Source organism: Diospyros lotus, chromosome 3, assembly GCF_014633365.1.
Source record: "Diospyros lotus cultivar Yz01 chromosome 3, ASM1463336v1, whole genome shotgun sequence".
Classification (NCBI taxonomy): Eukaryota; Viridiplantae; Streptophyta; class Magnoliopsida; order Ericales; family Ebenaceae; genus Diospyros; species Diospyros lotus.
The window spans coordinates 1,967,224-1,990,435 of NC_068340.1; the positions used below are offsets into that span (position 1 = coordinate 1,967,224).

The 23,212-nt window shown below is 37.5% G+C and overlaps 1 protein-coding gene across 1 annotated transcript in view; it reads right to left on the minus strand.

The window, feature by feature from the left end:
* The window catches only part of LOC127798203 (piezo-type mechanosensitive ion channel homolog), an 84,248-nt gene that overhangs the window by 52,685 nt on the left and 8,351 nt on the right, over positions 1-23,212 (minus strand). The window contains exons 2-15 of the mRNA XM_052331590.1: positions 18,352-18,432; positions 16,068-16,227; positions 15,808-15,965; positions 14,047-14,203; positions 13,709-13,895; positions 10,468-10,583; positions 10,091-10,175; positions 8,757-8,972; positions 8,496-8,673; positions 7,539-7,667; positions 7,193-7,366; positions 6,807-7,040; positions 4,831-6,354; positions 1,574-4,056 (exon numbers count right to left, since the gene is read on the minus strand). Of these exons, the coding sequence (XP_052187550.1) occupies positions 1,574-4,056; positions 4,831-6,354; positions 6,807-7,040; positions 7,193-7,366; positions 7,539-7,667; positions 8,496-8,673; positions 8,757-8,972; positions 10,091-10,175; positions 10,468-10,583; positions 13,709-13,895; positions 14,047-14,203; positions 15,808-15,965; positions 16,068-16,227; positions 18,352-18,432 (5,882 nt within the window). The remainder of the gene's footprint in view (positions 1-1,573; positions 4,057-4,830; positions 6,355-6,806; positions 7,041-7,192; positions 7,367-7,538; positions 7,668-8,495; positions 8,674-8,756; positions 8,973-10,090; positions 10,176-10,467; positions 10,584-13,708; positions 13,896-14,046; positions 14,204-15,807; positions 15,966-16,067; positions 16,228-18,351; positions 18,433-23,212) is intronic.

Below are 23,212 nucleotides of genomic sequence, written 5' to 3' on the forward strand. Positions count from 1 at the left end.
AAACACTCAGGGGAATATGGTATGCAAGTTGAACAAAGCTTTGTATGGCCTTAAACAGTCTCCTAGGGTTTGGTTTGGTCGGTTTGCACAGGTTATGTTAAATCTCGAATATAAACCGCGTCAAGCGGACCATACTCTTTTTATCCATCACTCGGCCACAAGGGGAGTAACGGTGCTAATTGTTTATATTGATGACATTGTAGTCACGGGAAATGAAGAGGAAGAACGAAGAAAACTCAGAGACTGCTTGATTCATGAATTTGACATCAAAGAGTTGGGGTGATTAAAATACTTCTTAGGTATAGAAGTTGCCCATTTTAGGGCATGTATCTTCATTTCCCAACAAAAGTATATTGTGGATCTTCTAAAGGAGACAAGGTTGTTTGGTTGCAAGGCAACTACAACTCCAATCGAGCCTAATCACAAGTTGGGTGAGTTCCTAGAGGAGAAGGCAGTTGACAAGGGGTCCTACCAATGACTGGTAGGCAAGTTGATTTATTTAGCCCATACCCAGCCAGATATTGCCAATGCAATAGGAGTAGTAAGCTAGTTCATGCATGAGCCTAAAGAGACCCATCTAAGAGTTGTTTACAAAATATTACATTATTTGAAAGGAACATCGAGGAAGGGAATTATGCTAAAAAGATGTCAAGGTATGAGTATTGAGGCCTATACAGATGCGGATTATGTTGGCTCAATGGTGGATCGAAGGTCTACTTCAGGTTGTTGTACTTTCCTAGAAGGTAACCTTGTGACCTAGAGGAACAAAAAAACATGTTGTAGCTCAGTCTAGTGCAGAGGCAGAGTTTAGATCAATGGCTCTAGGTGTTTGTGAACTACTTTGGTTGAAAATTCTTCTAGATGACCTGAAAATTGAAGTGACAGGTCCTATGAGACTCTATTGTAACAATAAATCAGCCATAAGTATTACTCACAATCCAGTTCAACATGACAGAACTAAACATGTTGAAGTAGACAAGCACTTCATCAAGGAAAAGTTAGATAGCGGCTTAATTTGTACTCCGTATATACCTTCTTGTGATCAGCTAGCAGATATTCTAACCAAAGGACTACCTGCGGCCATATGCTAAAGAACTATCGGCAAGCTTGGAATGGATAATATCCACTCTCAAACTTGAGGGGGAGTGTCAATGGATATGTTTCAGATCTGATGCCAATGATTGATTTCTAAATCAATCAATGATTTCTTGATTTATTTCCTATTCCTGTTGTATATCTTTTATTGTCATTCTTTCCATAGTTGTTGTATCTTATAGATTTGTATTATTTCCTATTTGTATTATTTCCTTATTCTAGGATTAGAATCTTGCTAGCATTTAGAAACTTTCTAATTAGCAGAGGAAGTTCTATATATATATATATATATATTACTCCCACGAGGGAGAATTAATAAAGGAATTCACATTTTCAGTAAAGACTTTTTGACAACTATTCTATTAGAAAATGAAATAATTCTTTTTGTATATGAAGTTGCATAAATCATGATAAAACTAAAGTTTTGCATTTTGTATACCACACATCACACAGAAAGGATAGGAAGGATAAAACTTACCATTAGAATAAATACAAACTCCTTTGGGAATTGATCTTCAAGCTGATATACCTCCAGAAATTCACTCTTATTTTCTATGACGGAATGGTAGAAAATGGCAACCAGAAAGAAAACAGCTAAATCTGCACCAAACATGTAGGCATACAGATCAAGTTCTCTTTTACCACCTCCAATTACAGAGAGTATAGGATATGGAAATCCAACTTCTTCAACAATGCCTGCACGTTGTGCATGAAGAATCTCCTCTGCTACATCAGCTGCTGGACTTAGTGACTTGTACCATTCAGCCGATGTACATTCCGTTAATGGGGATGCATAAAAAACCTCAAGAACAGCCAAGGCCACATTTGAGTTTTCTGTGCTTTTTTCAATGCTTTGAACGTGAACCCTACTAGCAGAATGGCTAATATTAGGGTCATTCTCCTTACACCTCTCATCATGCACAATTCTAAGCAATTCATTTATTCTAGACTCAATCCTCTCCGGTTGAATCCCATCCTCTGGCCACACATGGATATCCAAGGACAACTGGATGAAGTATGGAGGAGATTCTGCTCCTTGTGTCAGTGATTTCCAGAAGATGGAAAAACTTCTAACTGTCATTTTCACTACATGTATTATCGGTTGGAGCAGCTCCCATGCCCTTCGTCTCCAGCTAGAGTTCCAAAGAGCCTCTTTTTGAAAAAGAACTCTCCTTTCAGAAATATCATATTCTGTTGAGGAAGCCCATTCACCATCTTTTGCAGTTATAGAGCTCTGTATGAGTGTAAGCAAGTACACTAGAAACAGAGGCCAAATGTTGATAACAAATGAAGATGAGATTTTATTGGTAGGAAAGCCCAACTCATAAAGAAGGCTTGACTGGATCTCCAAGCCACAGTGTTGGATGATGATTTGATACAGATACTGAAGCAAGATATAGACTTCTGTGTATATTAAAATAATAACCCAAAAGATGTAACTCGGACCAGTATTTACACACAAAGCGTACAAGAATAAAGCTGCAAGATACACCATGGAAAGCAAACTGAAATTCCATAGGAAGATAAGAACAAAGCAACAATAACACACAACATCATTATTGGAGCGCATCTGCAACCACACATGATGGAAGATCCTCCCAATCTGCAGGCTTGCAGCATCAGACATGGTCCTACTGTTGTCAGACTGCAGAGAAGAAGAACGATCCAAAGGAACATTCCTCATAGCTTCAGACTCTTTGTCATCATGTACCTCATTCTCATCCAAATCTTCATGAGAAATGTTCAAAAAGTTGACAAGATTAGTAACTGCCTGATTACTGAAAGATTGTACATGGGAAACACCATCTCCAATTAGCTGTACTGCTGAAATTAAGGGATTTTCTTTTGCAGGTCCTTTGACTTTATTTTCTTTATCTAAGTCATGCAAACTATCAGCAGCATCCTCTTCAAGCTCAACGATCTCACAATGAGGTGATTCCACTAAGTGCTTGGTAGACTCCAACGCTAACAGACTCTCTGTTTTTACACTATTTGGAGATTCATGCAGTTCTTGTGAAACTGATATGTGGGCATCTGTATCGAGTTCCGATTTCACAGGAGGCTCTTCCTTTTTCTCACAGTCTCCAGCATCTTTACTGAAATGTATAGTGCCTCGCCTCCTTCTTAGGCCACCACTGCTAGGAGAAGTGTTGCCACAAGTTTCAGTGGAGTTCATACTATGAAGCTGGATTTGAAGGTTGAGCATCTCAGATTTCATTTTCTCCACTTGCAAGTTACGCTGGCGTTTATTTTCCTCACATTCACGAATATGTTGTAACTGTGCTTTTTTCCATGCAGCTTTCTTCTCTTGTTCACTTACAATGGCACCAATTTGCTCTGCCTCTAGGTATCGGAAGACATAATCAAACTCGGGTGAAGAGAACATATATGACTGAAGTGAAACAAGTACAAAGATGATGATCTCAACCAGAGCCGATCGTGAAGTAATCCTAAATCCATAGTCATATTTGTAAAATCCAATCACTTCATAAACATAATCTACTGTGTCACACTTCCCAGCACTGAAATCCCCCAGAAAAGGAGACTGATAGGCCAGGGAAAGAATAATAACAGCAAAGTTATATATTCGTAGGAATTTGAAGATTTTGTTCTTCCTCTTTAGAATCTGGAGTCTCATTCGAAAGAAAACTAATGCAAAACCAAGATATCCAAGGTGCAGAATGTCATACTCAAGGGTGCCTGTTACCAAAATCAGAGCAAGCACAAGATCCAGTAGATGACAATAACAATAAAGCCTAAGGTAGTCAAGAAAAGTCCACATGCTTTTTGTCTCAAAGGAGAGATCCCTCCAAACAAATGCATTTTTGCGTTGAGACATTACTTGCCGATATGTATATGACATAGAGATTCGAGAAACATGATCAGCACGAAGTTTGAAACAAGCGAGCATGAAGACCACAAAATAGCTGATAAGCATTCGATGATCATCAACAGTAAGTCCTATTGAAAAAAGAAAAAGGAGTACATAAGCTTTACCCAAGCCAATAAAAGATGTTGTTTGAAAGGAAATGAAGAAACTATAAAAGTTGATTGACAATATTCTGGGGCCCCTTAAAAATATGCAGGGACTCCCATGAGTTAAGTTACCACTAGTTCAATTTGAAGAAATTGTAAAACATAACGAGTTCCTAAAAGGTTAGTTGTTTGATACAACTGGTTATGTGAACTCCATTGGCCCATCATGTGTTCATGTGTGGTCAGTCCATTGTTGTTTGTATGTTTGTACCTGTTCCATTGGTCTGTCCGTACCTGTTCCATTGGTCTGTCCCTCCATACGCAAGAGGAGGTAGCACTAGAGAAGTTGCAAGAAATTCATTTAAAGCTAGGCATACTTGCTAAAAGTTTAACCCTTTCACACCACATCTTTTTGGGGAAATGAGTCGTGCAACTAGTCATCTAGCAGAAATTGAAAGAAGAAAAATATTTCCAGCTACTCAAATTACTTCAAATATTTGAAGGAAACATTAATAATGCTAGTCATCTAATGCAAATCATCTTTTTGGGGAAATAAGTCATGCAGAAATTGAAAGAAGAAAAATATTTCCAGCTATTCAAATTACTTCAAATATTTGAAGGAAACATCAATAATGTTATCTACTAGACAGATATTGGCATTTCACCAAGTCTGAGAATGGTCGCCTCTGAAAATATATGAATTAATATCTTTTATCTACTAATGCTTTCAATAGAAAGAATAAAATTAAACAGTCCTACCCAGCCAACAGTTTCTGCAGTAATGAAAATATAAATTTGAGCTTTTCCAGCAATCATGGCAATGGATGTCAGTGTCATCAGCAGCACGGTGATTCAATGGCACAAGAGTCCTCCAAAGAACAAAGTATTCTAGGATGAGAACAGAAGCAAAGACAAAGACAAATATTGACCAGAATTTTCGTATAATACGCCTATCCAAGAGAATGCAAGCAGCAAGTGAGGCAATATATAACAGAGAAACAGCATTCAACAAAGCAAAACTGGCAAGAAGCAATGCAATCATGTTAATCTCAAGTCCAAAGAGGTTGAATGCATTCTCCATCCAAAACTTTAAATATACTTTTAAGGTAGTCATCTGTGTTTCAAATCTCTCTTTCCTCAAGGCATGAATCCGCTTCTTGTTCCACTTTTGGCTCTCCTTTGAGCTTCCCCAGACATAGCCAAATGAATATCTTCTACTACTACTTGCTTGAGCAAGTGCAGTATTAGATGACACATTGTGAGATGATGGAGATGAACTGGAACTGAATGATGGACAAGAATTGCTTGTGACAATAGCATCTGCTGATGACTTAATTTCCCCATTAAAAATAGAAATTACTGGCAAGGTATCTTCTGCTGAGAAGAACAAAGGGCAAGGTTCTTCCCATCTACCTGCATTTAGAAGACTACTTGGCACCTTCTCCAACCAATGGAAGACATTATATTGAAGGGTGCAAGCGGCAATCACCAAAACTTTTCCCCTCAAGCCTGCTTCTAGGCCCCAAAAACCTGGCCCAAATACCTGAAGACCCAAAAAAGTGGATATATTGTAGTGTTTCTGGCCTGGAAACATTTTAGCTGCTTTACCCCACATTTGAAACAGATACTCAGTTATCATTAAAAATCCTGTGTAAACCAGGGAAGATTTGGATGGAATTCGAGATACTTTAGGTAAATTGGAGCATAGAACAAGGCCAAGAAGATACAGAAGTCCAAATGCACTTATTGGCGACAAAGCAGCATAGAATAATGCAACAAACAAAATCTTTTGACTGTGCCAAATAAGAAGCCGCCTGACAAACCCAAGGATGCCATATTGCAATGGATCAAGATAATCCAATCCAGTATACCTGCTCTGTCTCCTCTCGTAGCTGTAGAGTTGCATTACTATCATGATTGCTAAAGACTCCCAAATATTTTTCCACAGAGAAGCTTCAGTATCGTAGCCCAACTTTGAAAGATTTATCTGCCTGGACAGCCACATCTGAAAGCTGGGAAATATACTCAAGCTATAAATGAAGATGAAGACCAAAATTGCATATGCTTTCAGTGGAAACCACAGGCGCCGTTTTGTCTTCTCGACAAGTTGTCTTCCAGTGATCCAGACTAGGAGAAGAAAAATGTATCCAAATGACACATAATTTGGTCTGACAAAGTATATGGTGAAAAGGATAGTCAAAAAAGCAATGTAGGTCCCAAATGACCGATACACAGACAAAAACTTCTGCCCTATGGCACTGAGGTATGAAGCTATCTTTCTCTCTGAAATAAAAATAAATAAAATGAGTACAAAACTATAACAACATGATCAAAACACAGTAAAAGCCACCCTAGCAGATTTCACAGGGCAATTGCAAAGGTATGCAACTCGCATGCAAGAGTTCAGTTATCAACTAAAGACTCCTAAATCCTCTTTAACTTTTTCATGAAAAGTTCAGATAATCTTCAAATTCATCCCAAAGATCAAAAAAATTAATGTCATGGATTTAACTTCAGAATTTTGCAGGAAATAAATCAGTGTAGAGACCACCATATAGTATCATTAGACTCTGCATGATAGCCACATTTGCAAGACAACTGGAGAAACTATAGTGCTTAAAACTATAAAGTAGTAACACTGGAAAAATCATGAAAATCATACCAACTCTTCAAAGACATTAGTTTGCCAACTGAGATCAGACACAAATAAAATTCAAGCATTAAATAGGACATACCATATGAAAATTCATTATGACTCTGTGTGATGGTTGATGAGGCATAAACTGACAACAGAACTGATTTATTCAAGCCAGCTTTCAAGATGCTAAATCCAACTGGAAGACAAGGGGCATGCTGCACTATTGCTGAGAATGAAAATAGCATTTCAAAACCATGGTTATGAACTGCACATAAGCACACAAGCAAAGCTATTTCCAAGAAATCCCATGAACTGTAGCATTTAAGGAGACCTACATAAATTCATAAAAAAAAGCTTCGTTAGTTAAAAATCACCATCATAAAATGAAAAGTAAATGTTATCCCACTCATTATTACGGTTCCCATAAACAATTAGAAAGCATAGGTTTACCCTCTTATTAAAGGTAGTGAACTACAAGCATACCTAACTGGGAGAGAACTCCCAAGCTTATGGAGCCCTTTGCCTCCAAAAATTTGGAGATCAGATCAATCTGAAGAATGTATAATATTGCAAAATGAGCTTCACAAAGAAGAACGAGATATTGGCGAATCCTTTTACTGACGTTGTGGCTCAAAAGATATATCAGAAAGAATATAACTGAAGCACAGATCAAGATTTAACACATTAGTAAATTTCCATTAGTAAACTTTACACTCAAAATCTTCAAATCTTTCAATTGAAGAATAAAAAGATGTTATGCAGGCCTTAATGAACTAATAAATGAATAGATCAATAAATAAAATATGAAGTCTTAGTTAGTAAAGCGTACTATATACAGCATGGACAAAACCAGGTTTCATCGCAATGAGAAAAATCAACACCAACTCAATGGCTCGAGAGCATTTACGCAGTCCCCATGCAATTGTAGCCACAATCAATACCTTGGTTTCTTCCTTTACTGCAATTAAAAAGAATATGAGAAGATAATCATTAGATGGAAGCATGACAAATAACACTTATACACAAAAAGGAACACGTGTGTATGTGTGTGTCCATGTATATGCATGTGTGTGTGTGTGTGTGTGTATTAAATGAAAGTTCAGTGGGTGGCATTTAACAGTTTCAACTTACTTCTTTTAACTTTTTTAGGCAAAATTTAAATAAAATGAGTCTTGGTGTAGTGGTTAAGTTGTTTGAGAAATTAATTACTATTTGAAAGTGGTCATGAGTTCAAATCTTATTAACATAATTAATTTTTATTTTTTAAGCAAGAAACATAAAGGGTATTTTAGGAAAACACTTTATTGACATGGCTTCATAACACCAGAACATGGCGTTTGCTTATATAATAGTATAGATATATATATAGAGAGAGAGAGAGAGAGTGAGAGACAGACAGACAGAGAGAGCTTCCGTGAGAAAACTCCTTTTTCCTGCTAGTAAAAGAAAATCAGGTTTCTGGAATGAAGACAAAGCCAGAAATATAGCCCAACATACGAAGGAAAACATAGCATTGCAAGTAATTTAAAAGCATGTTCGCCATTTACTTAAGTTAGTTTGACATTAGATGACCTATAGAAAAGCAAATGCAGAAATGGATCTCATAGCCTAGACCAAAAATAGGAATAGGACCATCTACAAATCAAAGAAACTACCAAAACAGAAACTAAAACATGCAGACCTGAGCATGTAGAGGACTAGGCAAATCTATCAGACCACCACAAAAATGGAAAAGGAAAATTGAGGATGATACTAACTAGTTAATTTTGTAACAGTGTGCTACTACCTTCAACAGTACAGTTGTCATATGAAGATTGTCGATCCTCCTCAGACAGGTAGAGGAAAACAGAGTTGCTCACAAGATTGCCCAGAGCTACCAGAATCCCCAGGCAAAATTGTGCAAGAAGGAAAAATCCAGGAATGGGATAATGCCACAGCCCAATCAACTCCCAGATCTCCATGTCCTGCACATGTTCAAAGGAGAATCTTCATTTATCTGAGTTGGTATAATATAACAAGGCAGGCTGCATGCAAAATGGAGGACTACCTTCCCGAGTTTCCAGTTCAGGAATGCAAATGCCACGTTGAAAATGTATGTGCTAACAGCCCACAATAGAATGAAGACAAGAAGAAGCCCATTTAACCGGTGCAACCGAAACAAGGATGGGAAGGCATATATAATGTAGCCGACATACGCAAGTAATCCAAATGCACAGATACTTGCAAAATGGAAAGTCCAGAAAGAAAGAGCATACAGAGAGACCTGAAAAAGTTCACCACTGAAAATTTTACATATAAGCCAAAGATGATGGTGAATAAAATCTGTAATTTTACATGCATTGAAGATCAAAACAAAGTTGATGAGCATATATCCCAATACTGACTACAGTTAGAAAGGGAAATTGTTTAGTTTTCCAAATGAATAAAATTTGTAATTTTATCTTCATATTCGACTCTTGGTTCCGTTTCACCATTCCTAATGGTTTTTGGTTGTCATTTTCATATGATAAAGAGCATTATTTGATTGTCTTATCTTTTACGTATTCATATCCATTTTCTTCTCTCAAATCAACACATCCCATATCTATATCTATGGTGTTACATTTATCCCTTTTGGAAATTGAGAAACCCTTTGTTTCAGCCTTGGTTTAAGCCTCCAATCCACAAGTCACTAGAACAGAGGGTGTTGGCTTTTGGGTTCTACCTAGGAGCTAGGGCATTCAAAGTGGAACAGCTAAGGCAATTTACAAAGGATGTTATCTTATTCAAGGAGAGTGGCCTAGTAGATTCAAATTGAGAAGACTATTCAGAAGACTGGTTGAGAAGAGATGCCGTCTTCGGTCTTGATCAAAGAAGTTACAAAGAAGATCCTGATAAAGGAGAGTTGGCTATAGCAAAGAATGAAACACCGGCGTGTTCTCTTGGCAATATAAGGCCTCAAGGAGAGGCTCAAGAAGTGAAGGCAAGTATCACAAAAAAGTGCCATTGTTATGTGGAGAATCATGTGCAATATTGAACAGAACAATAATTGCCACAGGGAGCCTCTGAGGCTTGTTACATGGCAGTTGTGCCAAATGCACCCACGAATCCATACATCTATTACTTATTTAAAATTTTTAAAAAAATACAGTTATTAACATAAACTCTTGATTAAATGTTACGTGAAAATGGAAGTACAGCCACAAGTAGGTCCTTATGCCTGGAGTAACAACTTAACAAATCTATACCTGAATGCTTGTTATGCTGATTAGAACAGTGATTTACTGGTCTTATGTAAAGATGCCATTGACTCTAGCATCAGGATTTAAAGCATGTATTTGGTTTCGTCAAATATAGAAAAAGGAAATCAGAATTCAGGATAATAGGTAGTTTAATATATACCGGTAAACCGTAGGTGAAAAAGTTGATGCTAAAGGTTCGGAAAACTGATCCCCTTAGTAATACATTTGCATGTCTGACACCAGACCTGCAAGTCATCAAATCATTTCAGCAAACTTCCAGGTCACATGTATTAAGTTTAACCAAGTAATTTCTAAAGGTTAAGAAGTATTCAGGGACAAAAAAAGATTCACTTTGCAGATCAGCACTTGGAGTAGACTTGGGTTCAGACAGTTCAGATAAAATAACCGTAAAGTTCATGTAGTATATGGCACTTGGATAGGGGAGATACAAAGTTTAGTTAGTAACATTCAAATACAACATCTTTGTATGCAATGGAGAACAAAAACCAAATGATAAGATCTTCCAATGTCAACTACCTTGATTCTCGGATAAAAAAAGAATGCTTTGAGGGAAGCAGTGGCTCGCTTAAGTGGCCTTCTCTCATTGACATAATAAAATTCATTTCCTCCAAATCACGTTTGACACAGGATAGCTGCATCAATCACAAAGAAGGAAGAAAAAGGATTAAGATAAACAGAAGTTCAGGCATTTTTTTTTTTTTTTTTTTTTTTTTTGGGGGGGGGGGTGGGGGGGGTGAAGGTTAAATGACTTCCAAATCTTCAATATTATATGTACTTAAATGTAAACAATGAGCATACTTAAACTCAACCTAATATTCAACATACTCAAACTCACAATACACATACTTAAAATCAATAATAGATCTCCAATATCAATCCATATCAGTATCACCTCCCTACTAGAAAGTAAGAGCTCTATGCAAAATTTTCATCTTTATTGGATCATAGAACTATGATTACTGAAAAGAAGACCAGAAAGTGGGCTACAAGGGAATGGAACAATTAGCAACCATGTGGTCTCCCAACATGTATAATATGTAATAAATTATACTGTAACATTAAATAAAGCTTGTATCTCAGATGAGCAGAAGTACACTAGTGATACAGATAAGTCCTTGGAAATTTCAATGGTCTCTCACTAAATTATGTCACAGGGCCAGTTGAGATGTCTTGTTCATCTTTATGAGTGTAATTATTTATGATATCCAAGAAACTCAGCAATACTTGATGAAACAAACTCAGAATGTCTTGATAGCAAACTCAGTTGAGGTGACAAACTGACAGCAACCCTTCAGGATCTAGAATTGAAGTTAAATAATGTTTTCTAAATGGTGGAAGGTTTCTCATATATATTTGAAGCCAAGAAACAGAAGACACAACTAAACTGTTGCACCATAAGGTCCCTGAAGGGTAACAGAAGTTCTTGTTTGTTCGAATTCATCACTTGCAGATTTTGATCTATCAAATACAAGCCAAGTCACCACTGAGCTAACAAACAGCGCACTTGGTGGCAAGCCAACACCAAAAACATTAATGAATAAGAACAAATAGTAATGTTAAAATAACAGGGAAAATTGTCTTCTAATGATGATTAGGATACAAACCAAGCATTAGTTGCATGCTTTCATGTGTTTGTTCTAAATTTTCCTTTTCAATTTTTGTGTAAGTTTTTGTTTTCTGTTAAAAAAAATAGAAACTGAATATTTCATTTGATAATAATGTCTTTTTCCAGAATCCTGAAAAAAAAGCGTGTACTCTATCAGGTGATTAAATATATATAAAAATCATTTTCTATAGTCAAAAATACCCTTCGTTTTAAAATATTTTGACTTTATTATCCTCCTCCAGCTGGCAGACCCACTGGATTGCCAACTGTTCTGTGAAAGCATGTTGTATTTGCATCAGCACTTATTCCTGTTTGGTTTATTTCTCTAGTTCACTGCTGTGTTGTTTGTATTAAGTCATTAATCTGTGTGTAAGTGTTATATGGTCGTAAGAGGCACTTGCTGCTATATATATGCAGCAGTGTACTCCATTGTAGTTTTAATTTTCAGTTTATGAATTATGAAGCTAGTTCAATCTCCAGAATTCTCTCTCTGCTTCATTTCTGTTCTGCCCTAGGGTTTTCGTTATATCTTCACCTTCTGCTTTCTTCTTCTTTTTTTTGTCAGCAAACATATTACTATAAAGTTACCCTCCCTCAGAAGCAAATCCTTCCCAATTCCTCCCTTCCACTATGCATGAAAAGAGTGGCAAACACAAGGGAGAGCCAGCGCAGACAAACACACACACAAAAGAAAGTAAGAAAAAGACAAGCATAATGCAAACATAATACATACATGCTCTCTCTCTCTCTCTCTCATACACATACAGAAAGTATACATAAGCATATGGATCGACACCATTAATTAAACCAAATTAAGTTAATAAAATTATAATTAAGTTAGATTTAACTAAAACAAAAAATTAAAAAAAAAGGTTGCCAGTGGGAACACATGGATTCCAGCAGGCAGAGAACCATCCCCTATGGTTTGAAAATGGCTCTAGAGGTACTGTAGTTTACATTTTTTGCAAGGACACCCCCTTCATTACAAACACCATTAATCTCTAATGAAACTAAACTGAGCTAATAAAATTCTGATTAGGTTAAATTTAACTAAAATAAAAAAAATAAAATTCTTCTTTTATTCTCTCTTCTTCTTCTTCTCGCAAATGACCCAAACTGCAAAGGGTCAGGGTGCAATTTACTCAAAAACAAAAAGAAGAATTTAAAAGGAAAACTATAGAAAACACTTTATATTTTGTTGACTGTTGGGGAGAGAGAAAAAAAAAAATGGAAGATAGGAAATAGTAAGGGATTTTTTACTTCATCATTGCACACACAAGCACTTTGGAACGAGCAAATATGCAATAAATAATGTTAAAAAGTGCAAAAGGTAGTTTTCTTTTTCTTTTTCTTTTTCTTTTTTTCCCTTCACCATTTCTCTTCAACCAGATTAGCAAAAGAAAATCTTTTTTTATCAGAGAAGAAAATTCATTATTTATTTTCTTCCCTCTTTTCTTTCCTCTAACCTTTTCCTCTTCTACTCTTTTTCTCTCTTACAGGACATAGGGTAAAGTATAACATTTTACCCTTAACCAATCCAGAACTGGTCAACTGTAGAAAACTTAGAGACCGAACTTAACCTCCTCCAACTTATAGAACATTTATGCCCAAAAAGTACCCAAGAAGTGCAACTTTACTTGTCTTCACTGCAGCATGTGAACTCTTCTAATAACCTAAAAAATGTGCCATACATAAGAACAGAAATAAACTTGTGATATTCTTTAACTTTATATTCATTCAGTGCAATAAGTTGAGAAAAATATTAACCCAATGCTCCAGATCATCAAAACAATGTAAAATGTAGCCTAGGATGAAGGGTCAGAACTAAACTTTTTCTTGGCACATGAAAATTTCAATAACCATATTCCAATCTAAATCCAAGTTTGTGATGGGAGAGTGTTGAGCATTGTATGACAATTGAGGAGAAACAACATATCCACATGGACTAATTTTGAAAGTCCTTTGATTGGTATTTCAACTTAACAAATTGAACAAGCAACCAAATCAGACAAAACACTAGCATTTGAACAAAAAGCAAATGAAATTTTGATTGCGGGAAAATGGAGATTATTCGTTTGCATTTCCCTAACAGTCTATGCACTAAAATGTATCTTATTGAAAAGTACAGGAGTTAAGTAGAAATATGCATACCATGAAGTAGAACACAATAAGAGAAAGTGCAGAACAAATCTCTGGAAACTCAGATTCAGCGCCTATTTTGTACAGACCAATGAATCCAGCAATCCTTTGTGATATATCTGGGGTATGAATGGGGAGCTGATACACATAAAGCAGGAAAATGTTGAAACCTGCATACAACCAAAGAGGCTTCCACCACCTTCAAAAACATAGAGTTAAATATAAGCCATTAAAGAGAACGACAGATTATGCATATCAATTTTAAAGCAAAAAAGGCGAAGAGAAAGGAAATAATAAAAGCATTAAATCATTTGAAAATTTATTAGAAAAAAAGGATCACAGAGCAATACCTGAAAAGGCGAAGAAAATTGCTTGTCAAAGACCAATCCACAAGACCAACACAGCTACAAATGAAAAATGGCAGAAAAACCCAAGAAGGGTTGCTAATTCCAACAAGAAGTTGAATGGCAGGTAACAGCAAGCAGGAAGCAACCCTAAAAGAAGAACCTTCAAGGTGGCAAAACACAGAATTTTACTCCTAAGATCCAACTTGAAAAAAGAAAATTGTTAATGATGGATTTTACTATCCATGGCCAACTGAAAAACTGAGAACTGTAATGTGGTTAGCAGCAAGTGTCTTAAATATGTACAAATATTTTGATCATGTAAGAAAAGGGAAGGACAGGCTAGAAATGACTGCAAAGCTACATAGTAGGATTAAGGCTTGATATGTTGTTCTTTAAGATAAGGAAGGAAAAGGATATCATCCAGCAGAAAGATAAAATAAAAGAGGAAATCTTAGTACACACTTACAGTGTGCATCCAATTCAGTTCACAACCAGTGACTGAGATTCCAACTCGACTCAGTCTTATGACTCAATCACCCTACATCCCTCCCTATTCCAGGCCAACTCAGTAATATTTTCCTAAAGTAGCTTTCTTTGCATGGTCAGCTGCTCTCCGAGCCATCCTTATGGTTGATAACCCGAGCAAGAAAGGTAACTGCCTGGATTGACTGGTGTTTTATGTGCAAGACATATGGCAAATCTCCAGATCATTTGTGGCACATACAGTGGGTCAGGCCAGGCTCAACTTTGGGTGTTTAACTTTCATGGGGTGAGAGTTTTCAGTAATATGATCAGAGGAAGTTTTGGTCTTCCATTCCCCTTTCAGTTATATGGCATTTGTGGAGGACAGAAACCATAGGGCCTTAGAAGGGGAAGAGCATGTCCTTCATTTCTTCAAAGGCTCTCTTCTCACTTTATTTTTGTGGTCTTCTAGTTTGGATCCTCTTTCCTTTTCTTCTTTTGCCTATTTTGTGCGCGAACTTTTTTAGTTTTTCTAGTTTTTTTGTCTTCATTCTCCCCCTTCCCCAAGGTGCCCATTTATTTTATCTATCCAAAAAAAAAAACTTCTTGTCCCAACAAAACAGTCAATTGTAACAAATAAATAGAAAATGCAGCACCAGATGAAGAGTTTGGAAGTGTTAATTCAAGATAAATTAATTGCTTGCAACCCCATTCTCACTTTCAGCTTAAGATTTCTTAGTGTATACTGATCCAAGAGGAAGAACAACGAAAGATCCCCATTAGCTATTTCTTATTTCAGTTCAAGCCCCAAAAACTCCACAAATTGAGAAGAAAATATCATTTAGGCAACCTGTAAAATCTACTCAGAAATAAGGGACCTCCATATCAGAAAGTAAAAAATCTTCATCCCAGCTAAATCCTATCAACACTGGATGACTGCAAATCTTAATGTAATTCCAGCCACTTTGCCCCACCTAACATCCATCAACATGGAACCAACTGCAAACATAACTACTCAAAATAATCCACTTTGAATAAGACACTTCATGTAATTTGTGACCCTACGGCTCCCCCAAGAAGCCCTTCCTAACAATTTATCATTGCAATTGGATGCAACTATATTTTTCACTAAGGTTAGAGGATGAAAAAATTTAGGATACAAAATGCAAAACAGTTTTTGAATTTGATGTCTGGAGAAATTGTAGCTTGGCACAAAAAATTGTTACAAATATAAGACAGGTTAAAACTAGCAACAAATATGAAGTTTGCAAAAACCAAAGCTGAAATTAACTAGTAACCAACCTATATTTTCCATAACAGAAGAGAGATGTCCACAACATGAACCTTGAGGTGGAGATATGCCAAAATTATCCCCCCAGATTTCAAAAGAAGCAACAAAAGCCACCAATAGTTTTACAACCAAGAAATAAATTACTAGGGGAGATCTCCAAGAGTGAAACCTGCTTAACCATGCAACATAAACATACAAAACGGATAAAACAACAATATTTGTATGTAAGATTAAAATTTAAGAATGAAGTGGAACTAAAAATGAGCCTTACTTCATCAATCCAAATAGCTTTGCCCACCAGGCATCAGCTACACTCCAGTTATCATCCTTGATACCCAATAGAATAAGAAATATTACTTGTACAAGAATAACAAGTAGCGAAGATATGAAAACTGACCACAATAAGGGAAATCTCCATCGAAAACGAAATCCTACAAAGAACCAATAACATGTTAGTACTACTAAGTTGAAAATAACTGGAAATTAAAATTGATTAATGAAAAATAGAGAAGCATTGCAATGTGCCACATAAGAATTCATTCTGAGTACTAAAACAGAGGTAAAGACACAATAGGAAGAGAGTCTAATTTGAAAAATAGCTTCAACTAGCTTTAGGAACAAGTTCTTTGTAATTTGGGATAGTTTTCTGTGCTAAGTAAAAAAAGGCAAGGATATGGGATGCAAATCCCATATAGAAAACAAAAGAAGCAAAAGAAGGAGCCACAACATAAAAGCAACATGTTCATTAGACCATGTTTTCTACAAAATCCAAAAAAAGGTCAAGATCAAGGTTACCCTCTTGAATACCCAACAGTAGAAAATAAAGAGAAAAATATCAGTTTCCAGTTTAACCAAAAAGTATAAACCTGGACAGTTCTTCCACTTTCCTTTTCCCTAAATCAACCAAACATGTAAAAACAAACAGAACAAAAGCAGGACTACTAAAGCCATCTTCTTTTATCACTATGCTGCCATGACAGAAGGTAAATTCTCCATCCCGCTTACATAAGCAATGCCAAACAATGCCTGAAGAATTGCACATGCATCGAAAAGGACAAGCAAAAGAGGGAAATTGAAGTGCCAAGTCCCGCCATCACTTTATAGGCTACATCTTTTAATTAAAAAACTCATTGTTGATAGTAATAGTGTGGCTTTGTTTTGATTGTTGACCTTTAATAAAAATTGCAGAGCAAGAGAACACTTTCATGCGCTACACAGCACACTTAAAGAACTAACTCCATAGGTGCATCCTCTTTTACAGAGAGATGACTTCTGTATTCCCAAAAGGGCAATGTTGAATGACTTCAGTCCAAAGTTTATAGTTTTAGCAACTATCCACAGTATTCCATCTTGCACCTCCCCTACTCCTCCAGTTGATGAGACAAAAGCAGTAACTCCACACACTCAACTAATTCCAATCCTGTAAATTCATCTTAATTCTAAGAGGATATCCCAAAAACCTGCTTATTGACTAATTCCTGTAGGTTTCCATAGCAATATATTCTTCTGGGGTCCAGCACAAGGGAAATATGGTTAGGATATAAATATGCATTAATTTTTCCTACTTTTTTCTTATCTTTTAATTTTATTTCTTTTAAAAACTTTTGATTGGTCCAAGATGTTAAGATTTTTTTTGTTAGAGATAGAATCCCTCTTGCACCCTGTACCACAGATTTTGTCTGTGAAGGTTTCTTGATCTTCCTCTACCTCTTTTGCTAAATACCTGTTTCATTCCATCTAGCATCCTCACAAGAACCTATAATTGGCCTTCTTCTCACATGGCCAAACCATCTAAATCAAGTCTCACATATCTTATCCTCAATAGGAGCCACTCTAAGTCTCTAATCTTATTACAAATAACCTCATTTCTAATTTTATCTTTTCTTGTATGGTCACACATCCATCTTAGCATCCTCATCTCAGCTATGCTCACATTTTACATATGATAGTGCTTTACTATACCATCATGTGCAATAAAAATTAAAAACTGAGAGCAGTTAAACCAGCCAAAACTTTTTTGTCATTTAATTTCCCAGTGAACAAACCCTGGCACAGGGCCCACTGCTGGACAGATATTTTGTCCCTCTTAGCCAGCTCAATAGAGTTAAATACAATCACATTTAATGAACAAACAATGGGAAGGTTTGCCACCATTGCAGCTCTGACATTTGTTCATCAGCCCATTGGAAAAGCCTTTCTAGCAATATACAAATGAGAGAGAGTGACCATAATAGTGATCAGGCACCACGGTCATTCAGGAAGCCAGAGATCAAGAGGAAATAAATTCAGCCAAACCAAAGAGAAGAAAATGAAAGATCTAGGTATTCCTTTGATTCATTCATTCACTTTCAGAAACAAACAAGCATCCCTGAAGTTCAAGAAATGCAAATGTTGCATACTGACTTGGTAGCACTAGCACCTCTGCCATATCCACAAGAGGCATGTTATAAGAGTTTGGACCCAAAGCCAGTAAGAAGAGAAGCAGAAATTTGATGACACGTACTCAAGGAAATACAGTGAATATCAATGCTGATACCAGAAAAGGATGCATATACCTCTTTTTGGAGCAGCGAACCGAATGAGGAGAAAAGCTAACATATCAAAAAGTGATATCAAACTCCAATTCAGTAAGGCGGCTGCAACAGGGCAGAAGGTAAAATCAATCATTATCTCAGTTATGAGTCATGTTCTTGCATCCATGTATTTAGGCATGATTCATTGAGCAAAAATGAAAGCAGTAGCTCTGCAAGATAGAAATCAACTGGATGAAAGAAGTACATCACCCATCCCATACAGACAACAACATTTCAAGGTAAAAACAAGCTGATAATTTTTAAGCCTGTCACGAGAAGAGCCCTCACCAGAGCTTATTTTAATTTTTTGTGGCTTTTACTGCTGTAATCCCTAAAGTAGAAGTTAGTTAAATTACTTTCACTGCTGTAATTCTTAGGGTAGAGGTAGTTACTTCCATGTGCAGGGAAGTTAGAGAATACCAAGCTTGTTAAGGCTGTAGGGCCCACCTTGGTAGGAGAATCTCTCCTCCCAAATGCTGGTGTATATCCTGCTATTCGGAAAAGGGAGGAATCATATCGAAAATATCAGAATTCTCACAATTCTCTCCTCTCCTCTCTGTTTTCTCTCTCATTCTTCTCTCTATTCTCCCTCATTCCTCTTTCTCTCTCTGTTTCTGCTCTCTGTTTTGGTGTTTGGTCCTTCTAATTCATATTGGATTGGAAGGAAGGGCATTGTCAGGCTCAGGCCGTGACAATCCTGGTATCAGAGCATCAGTTCTCGGCCGAACCTGCTTGGTTGGTGCGATGGCGGAAGGAACCCGCATGAAGAACTTCGAGACACATTTGCAGCAAGTTAGCTCAACTATGTTGGAATTCCATAACAAGATTGACCAACTAGAGATCGGGGGTGTACGAAACCATGAAGCAATCATGGCGATGGATCGCAAGCTGGAGAATTCGTTGGAAGGAATGAAACAGAGGCTGGAAGGGTCCATGGCGAGGTTGCGAGAAGACATGGGGGCGTAGATGCAGCAATTTATGATTTTATGTTTACGCACCAAAACACGATAAGGGTAGCTCTAGACTTTCCTCTGCGTGAAAGGGATGAACCAATATTACCAAGAAATAGAATGAATAGGATGGAAGGGACCTCAGAGATTGAGGTAGATCCCAAGGAGGGATTGGAGGGAGTTATGGGCAGGGGAAGGAACAAGCAACCTCATAATCATCCTCCAGGGTTTCCTATGCCCCGAATGGAGATACCAATATTCAAAGGGGCTAACCCCCAGTGGCGACTAAGGAAATGTGAGAGGTTATTCAATTGGCACAACATACCAAGGGGGCAGAGGGTATCGCTAGCCACTGCTTACTTTAATGAAGCAGTTGATGCTTGGTTTCAGGGGTACCTTAGTGTGAGGGAAGAGTACACCTAGGAAGAATTATCTAATAAACTCTGTGAGCACTTTGGGGAAAGGAGTATGGTGGACACTATTGAGGAGTTTAATAAACTATGGCAAACAAGGAGTGTAAGAGCCTATCTACGTAGGTTTGAGGAACTCAGGTCATATATGATCAGCCATAATCTCCACCTCTCAGAAGCTTACTTTGTGTCAAGCTTCATGAGTGGCCTGAGAGGAGCTACGACCAATGGTTAAAATGATGAAGCCACAAATGGTAGAACAAGCATCTTAGAGTGCCCACTTGCAAGAAATGCCAGTGAAGGCCCTAATTAAGAAACAGAGGCAACAACCAAGGGGGGTGGTTGCAAGAACGTCTAATATGGGAGAAAAGTGTAATACCCCAAGGGCCCAGAGAATGGTAGTATATATTGAGAATAAGTCAGGAAGGAAAGAATACCGGCTGAATACATTTTGGGTTAAATGTAGGCAAAGAACTCCTGGGTTAAGCGTGCTTGAGCTAGGGAAGCTTAAGGATATGTGACCTCTGGGAAGTTCGCGTAGGTCCATCAGGGTAAATTGTTCCGGTCTTTCCTATCGCTCGATGCGGGATGTTACAGGTAGTATCAGAACCGACTCTTAGTGAAGGCGGTCTAATGAGGGCAGGGAGTGGCACCAGGGCTCGAGTGCCTATACAAGGAGCGACTTCTGGCAGGCTTCTAGAATAGCAGTCCCAAATGGGAGAAGATATGGGACCAGTTGTAAGGTCACATGACGAGGACGTCATGTGCTCAAGAGGGGGAGAATGTAATACCCCAAGAGCCCAAAGAATGGTAGTATATATCGAGGATAACTAAGGAAGGAAACAACATCAGCTGGATACATTTTGAGCTGAATGTAGGCAAAGAATTCCCGAGTTAAGCGTGCTTAAGCTAGGGAAGCTCAAGAATGGGTGACCACTAGAAAGTTCACATAAGCCCATCAGGGTAAGTTGTTTCGGTCCTTCCTATCGCTCGATGCGGGATGTTACAGAAAGGGCTATAACCGAGATCCAATGAAGAGGGGCAGTGGGGTGAAAAATGTGACTGGATCAAGCTTTGGGGAGCAACTCAGGGAGCAAAGGAGGATTGCTGGCCTTTGCTTTCGATGTGAGGATAAGTACCATCCCCGATATCAATGCAAGAGGCAAATCCTCTTGCCGGAAGGTAGCGAGGAGGATGAACAAGAGGAGACAGAAGAAGAAGACTGTGGGGATTTTGGAACAGAGGATAATGGAGAGATCTCCATTCATGCATTGAAGGGTGTAGCCAACAACAATATCATCAAGGTGGAGGGGCAATTTAAAGGTAGCAATCTCATGATTTTAATAGACAGTGGGAGTATCCACAGTTTTCTTGATGAAAGCTCGGCGAAAAGGCCAAAGTGTCAACTCACAAGGACTCCACCCTTGAGTGTGACAGTGGCTAATGGCCAAAGGGTGTTGAGCAAATCAGCCTGTAATGGCTTTTGCTGGGAGATGCAACAACAACAACATATCCAGCCTTTATCCCACTATGTGGGGCCGGCTACATGAATTCTAGACTTCCATGTATTTTTATCTTTTGTCATATCTTCATTGAGATCCATACACTTCATATCAAACTTTAATGTCTCCCCCAAAGTCTTCTTAGGTCTGCCTCTACCTCTTTTTTTGATTAATTGTTCCATTTCATCAACTCTCCTCACAGGAGCGTCTCTTGGTCTCCTTCTCACATGACCAAACCATCTTAGTCTAGTCTCTCTCATCTTCTCCTCTATTGGCACTACTCCTATTTTATTACGAATAACTTCATTTCTAATTTTATCTTTTCTTGTATAGCCGCACATCCATCTTAACATCCTCATCTCCGCTACACTCGTCTTTTGCTCGTGTTGGTATTTGACTGCCCAACATTCTGAGCCATACAACAAAACTGGTCTTATAGCTGTTCTATAGAATTTTCCTTTCAATTTTAATGGGATTTTACCATCACATAACACCCCCGATGCATTTCTCCATTTTAGCCAACCTGCCTTAATTCTATGTGTGACATCCTCGTGAATTTCTCCATCTTTTTGAATCACCAATCCCAAATATCGAAAATCGTCTTTTCTTTGTAAGATTTGGTCTTCCAATTTTATTATAACATCCTCCACTCTTGCATTCTTACTAAATTTACATTCCATATATTCTGTTTTCTTTCTGCTTAATTTAAATCCCTTAGATTCTAAATTGTTTCTCCATAACTCAACCTTAGTGTTCACTCCTTCTTTTGTTTCATCCACCAACACTATGTCGTCTGCAAATAGCATACACCATGGCACCTCTGTTTGAATATCTTTAGTGAGTTCATCCATTACTAAAGCAAATAAGTATGGACTTAGTGCAGAACCTTGATGCAATCCTATTGTAATTTTAAACGGTTCAGTATCCCCTTCGCATGTTCTAACCCTTGTCTCTGCCCCATGATACATGTCCTTAAGGGCTTGTATATAGGCTATTCGGACTCATTTCTTCTCTAAAACCCTCCATAATACTTCTCTAAGGACCCTATCATAGGCCTTTTCTAGATCTATAAACACCATATGTAGGTCCTTCTGATGATCCCGATACCTTTCCATTAGGCGCCTCAGTAGGTATATAGCTTCCATTGTTGACCTACCGGGCATGAAACCAAACTGATTTTCTGAGACCTCTGTTTCTTTTCTGAGCCTCTGCTCTATTACTCTCTCCCAGAGTTTCATGGTATGGCTCATTAACTTAATTCCTCTGTAATTTTCACAGTTTTGAACATCTCCTTTGTTCTTATATATAGGACCAAAGTACTCTTCCTCCACTCATCTAGCATCTTTTTTGATTTAAGAATCGCGTTAAATAATTTCGTTAGCCAGGAGATACCCTCTTCTCCCATGCATTTCCATGCTTCTATTGGTATATTATCCGGTCCCACCGCCTTATGATTTTTCATCTTTTTTAATGCTTGCCTTATTTCATTTGGACTTATGCGTCGATAAAATGTATAGCTCACGTTCCCTTCGGAGTTACTAAGATGTCCCAACCTAACTCTTGTGTCACCATCATCATTGAATAATTTTGTAAAATACTCCTTCCATCTCTCCTTAATCGCTCCCTCATTCACTAATACATTTTGATTTTCATCTTTTATGCATTTCACTTGATTTAAATCCCTTGTTTTTCTTTCTCTTGCTTTAGCTAATTTATATATATCTCTTTCTCCATCTTTTGTATCAAGTCGTTTATATAGATTCTCGTATACTTTTTTGACCTTGCTTCACTAACAGCTTTTTTTGCTGCCTTTTTTGATTCTTTATAATTTTTTTGATTTTCTTCATTGTTGCACTAATATACAGCCTTATAGCAATTTTTCTTATTTTTAATTTTCAATTGCACTTCTTCATTCCACCACCAAGACTCCTTAAGGTTAGGGGCTCTACCATTTGTCTCTCCAAGCACTACATTTGTTGTG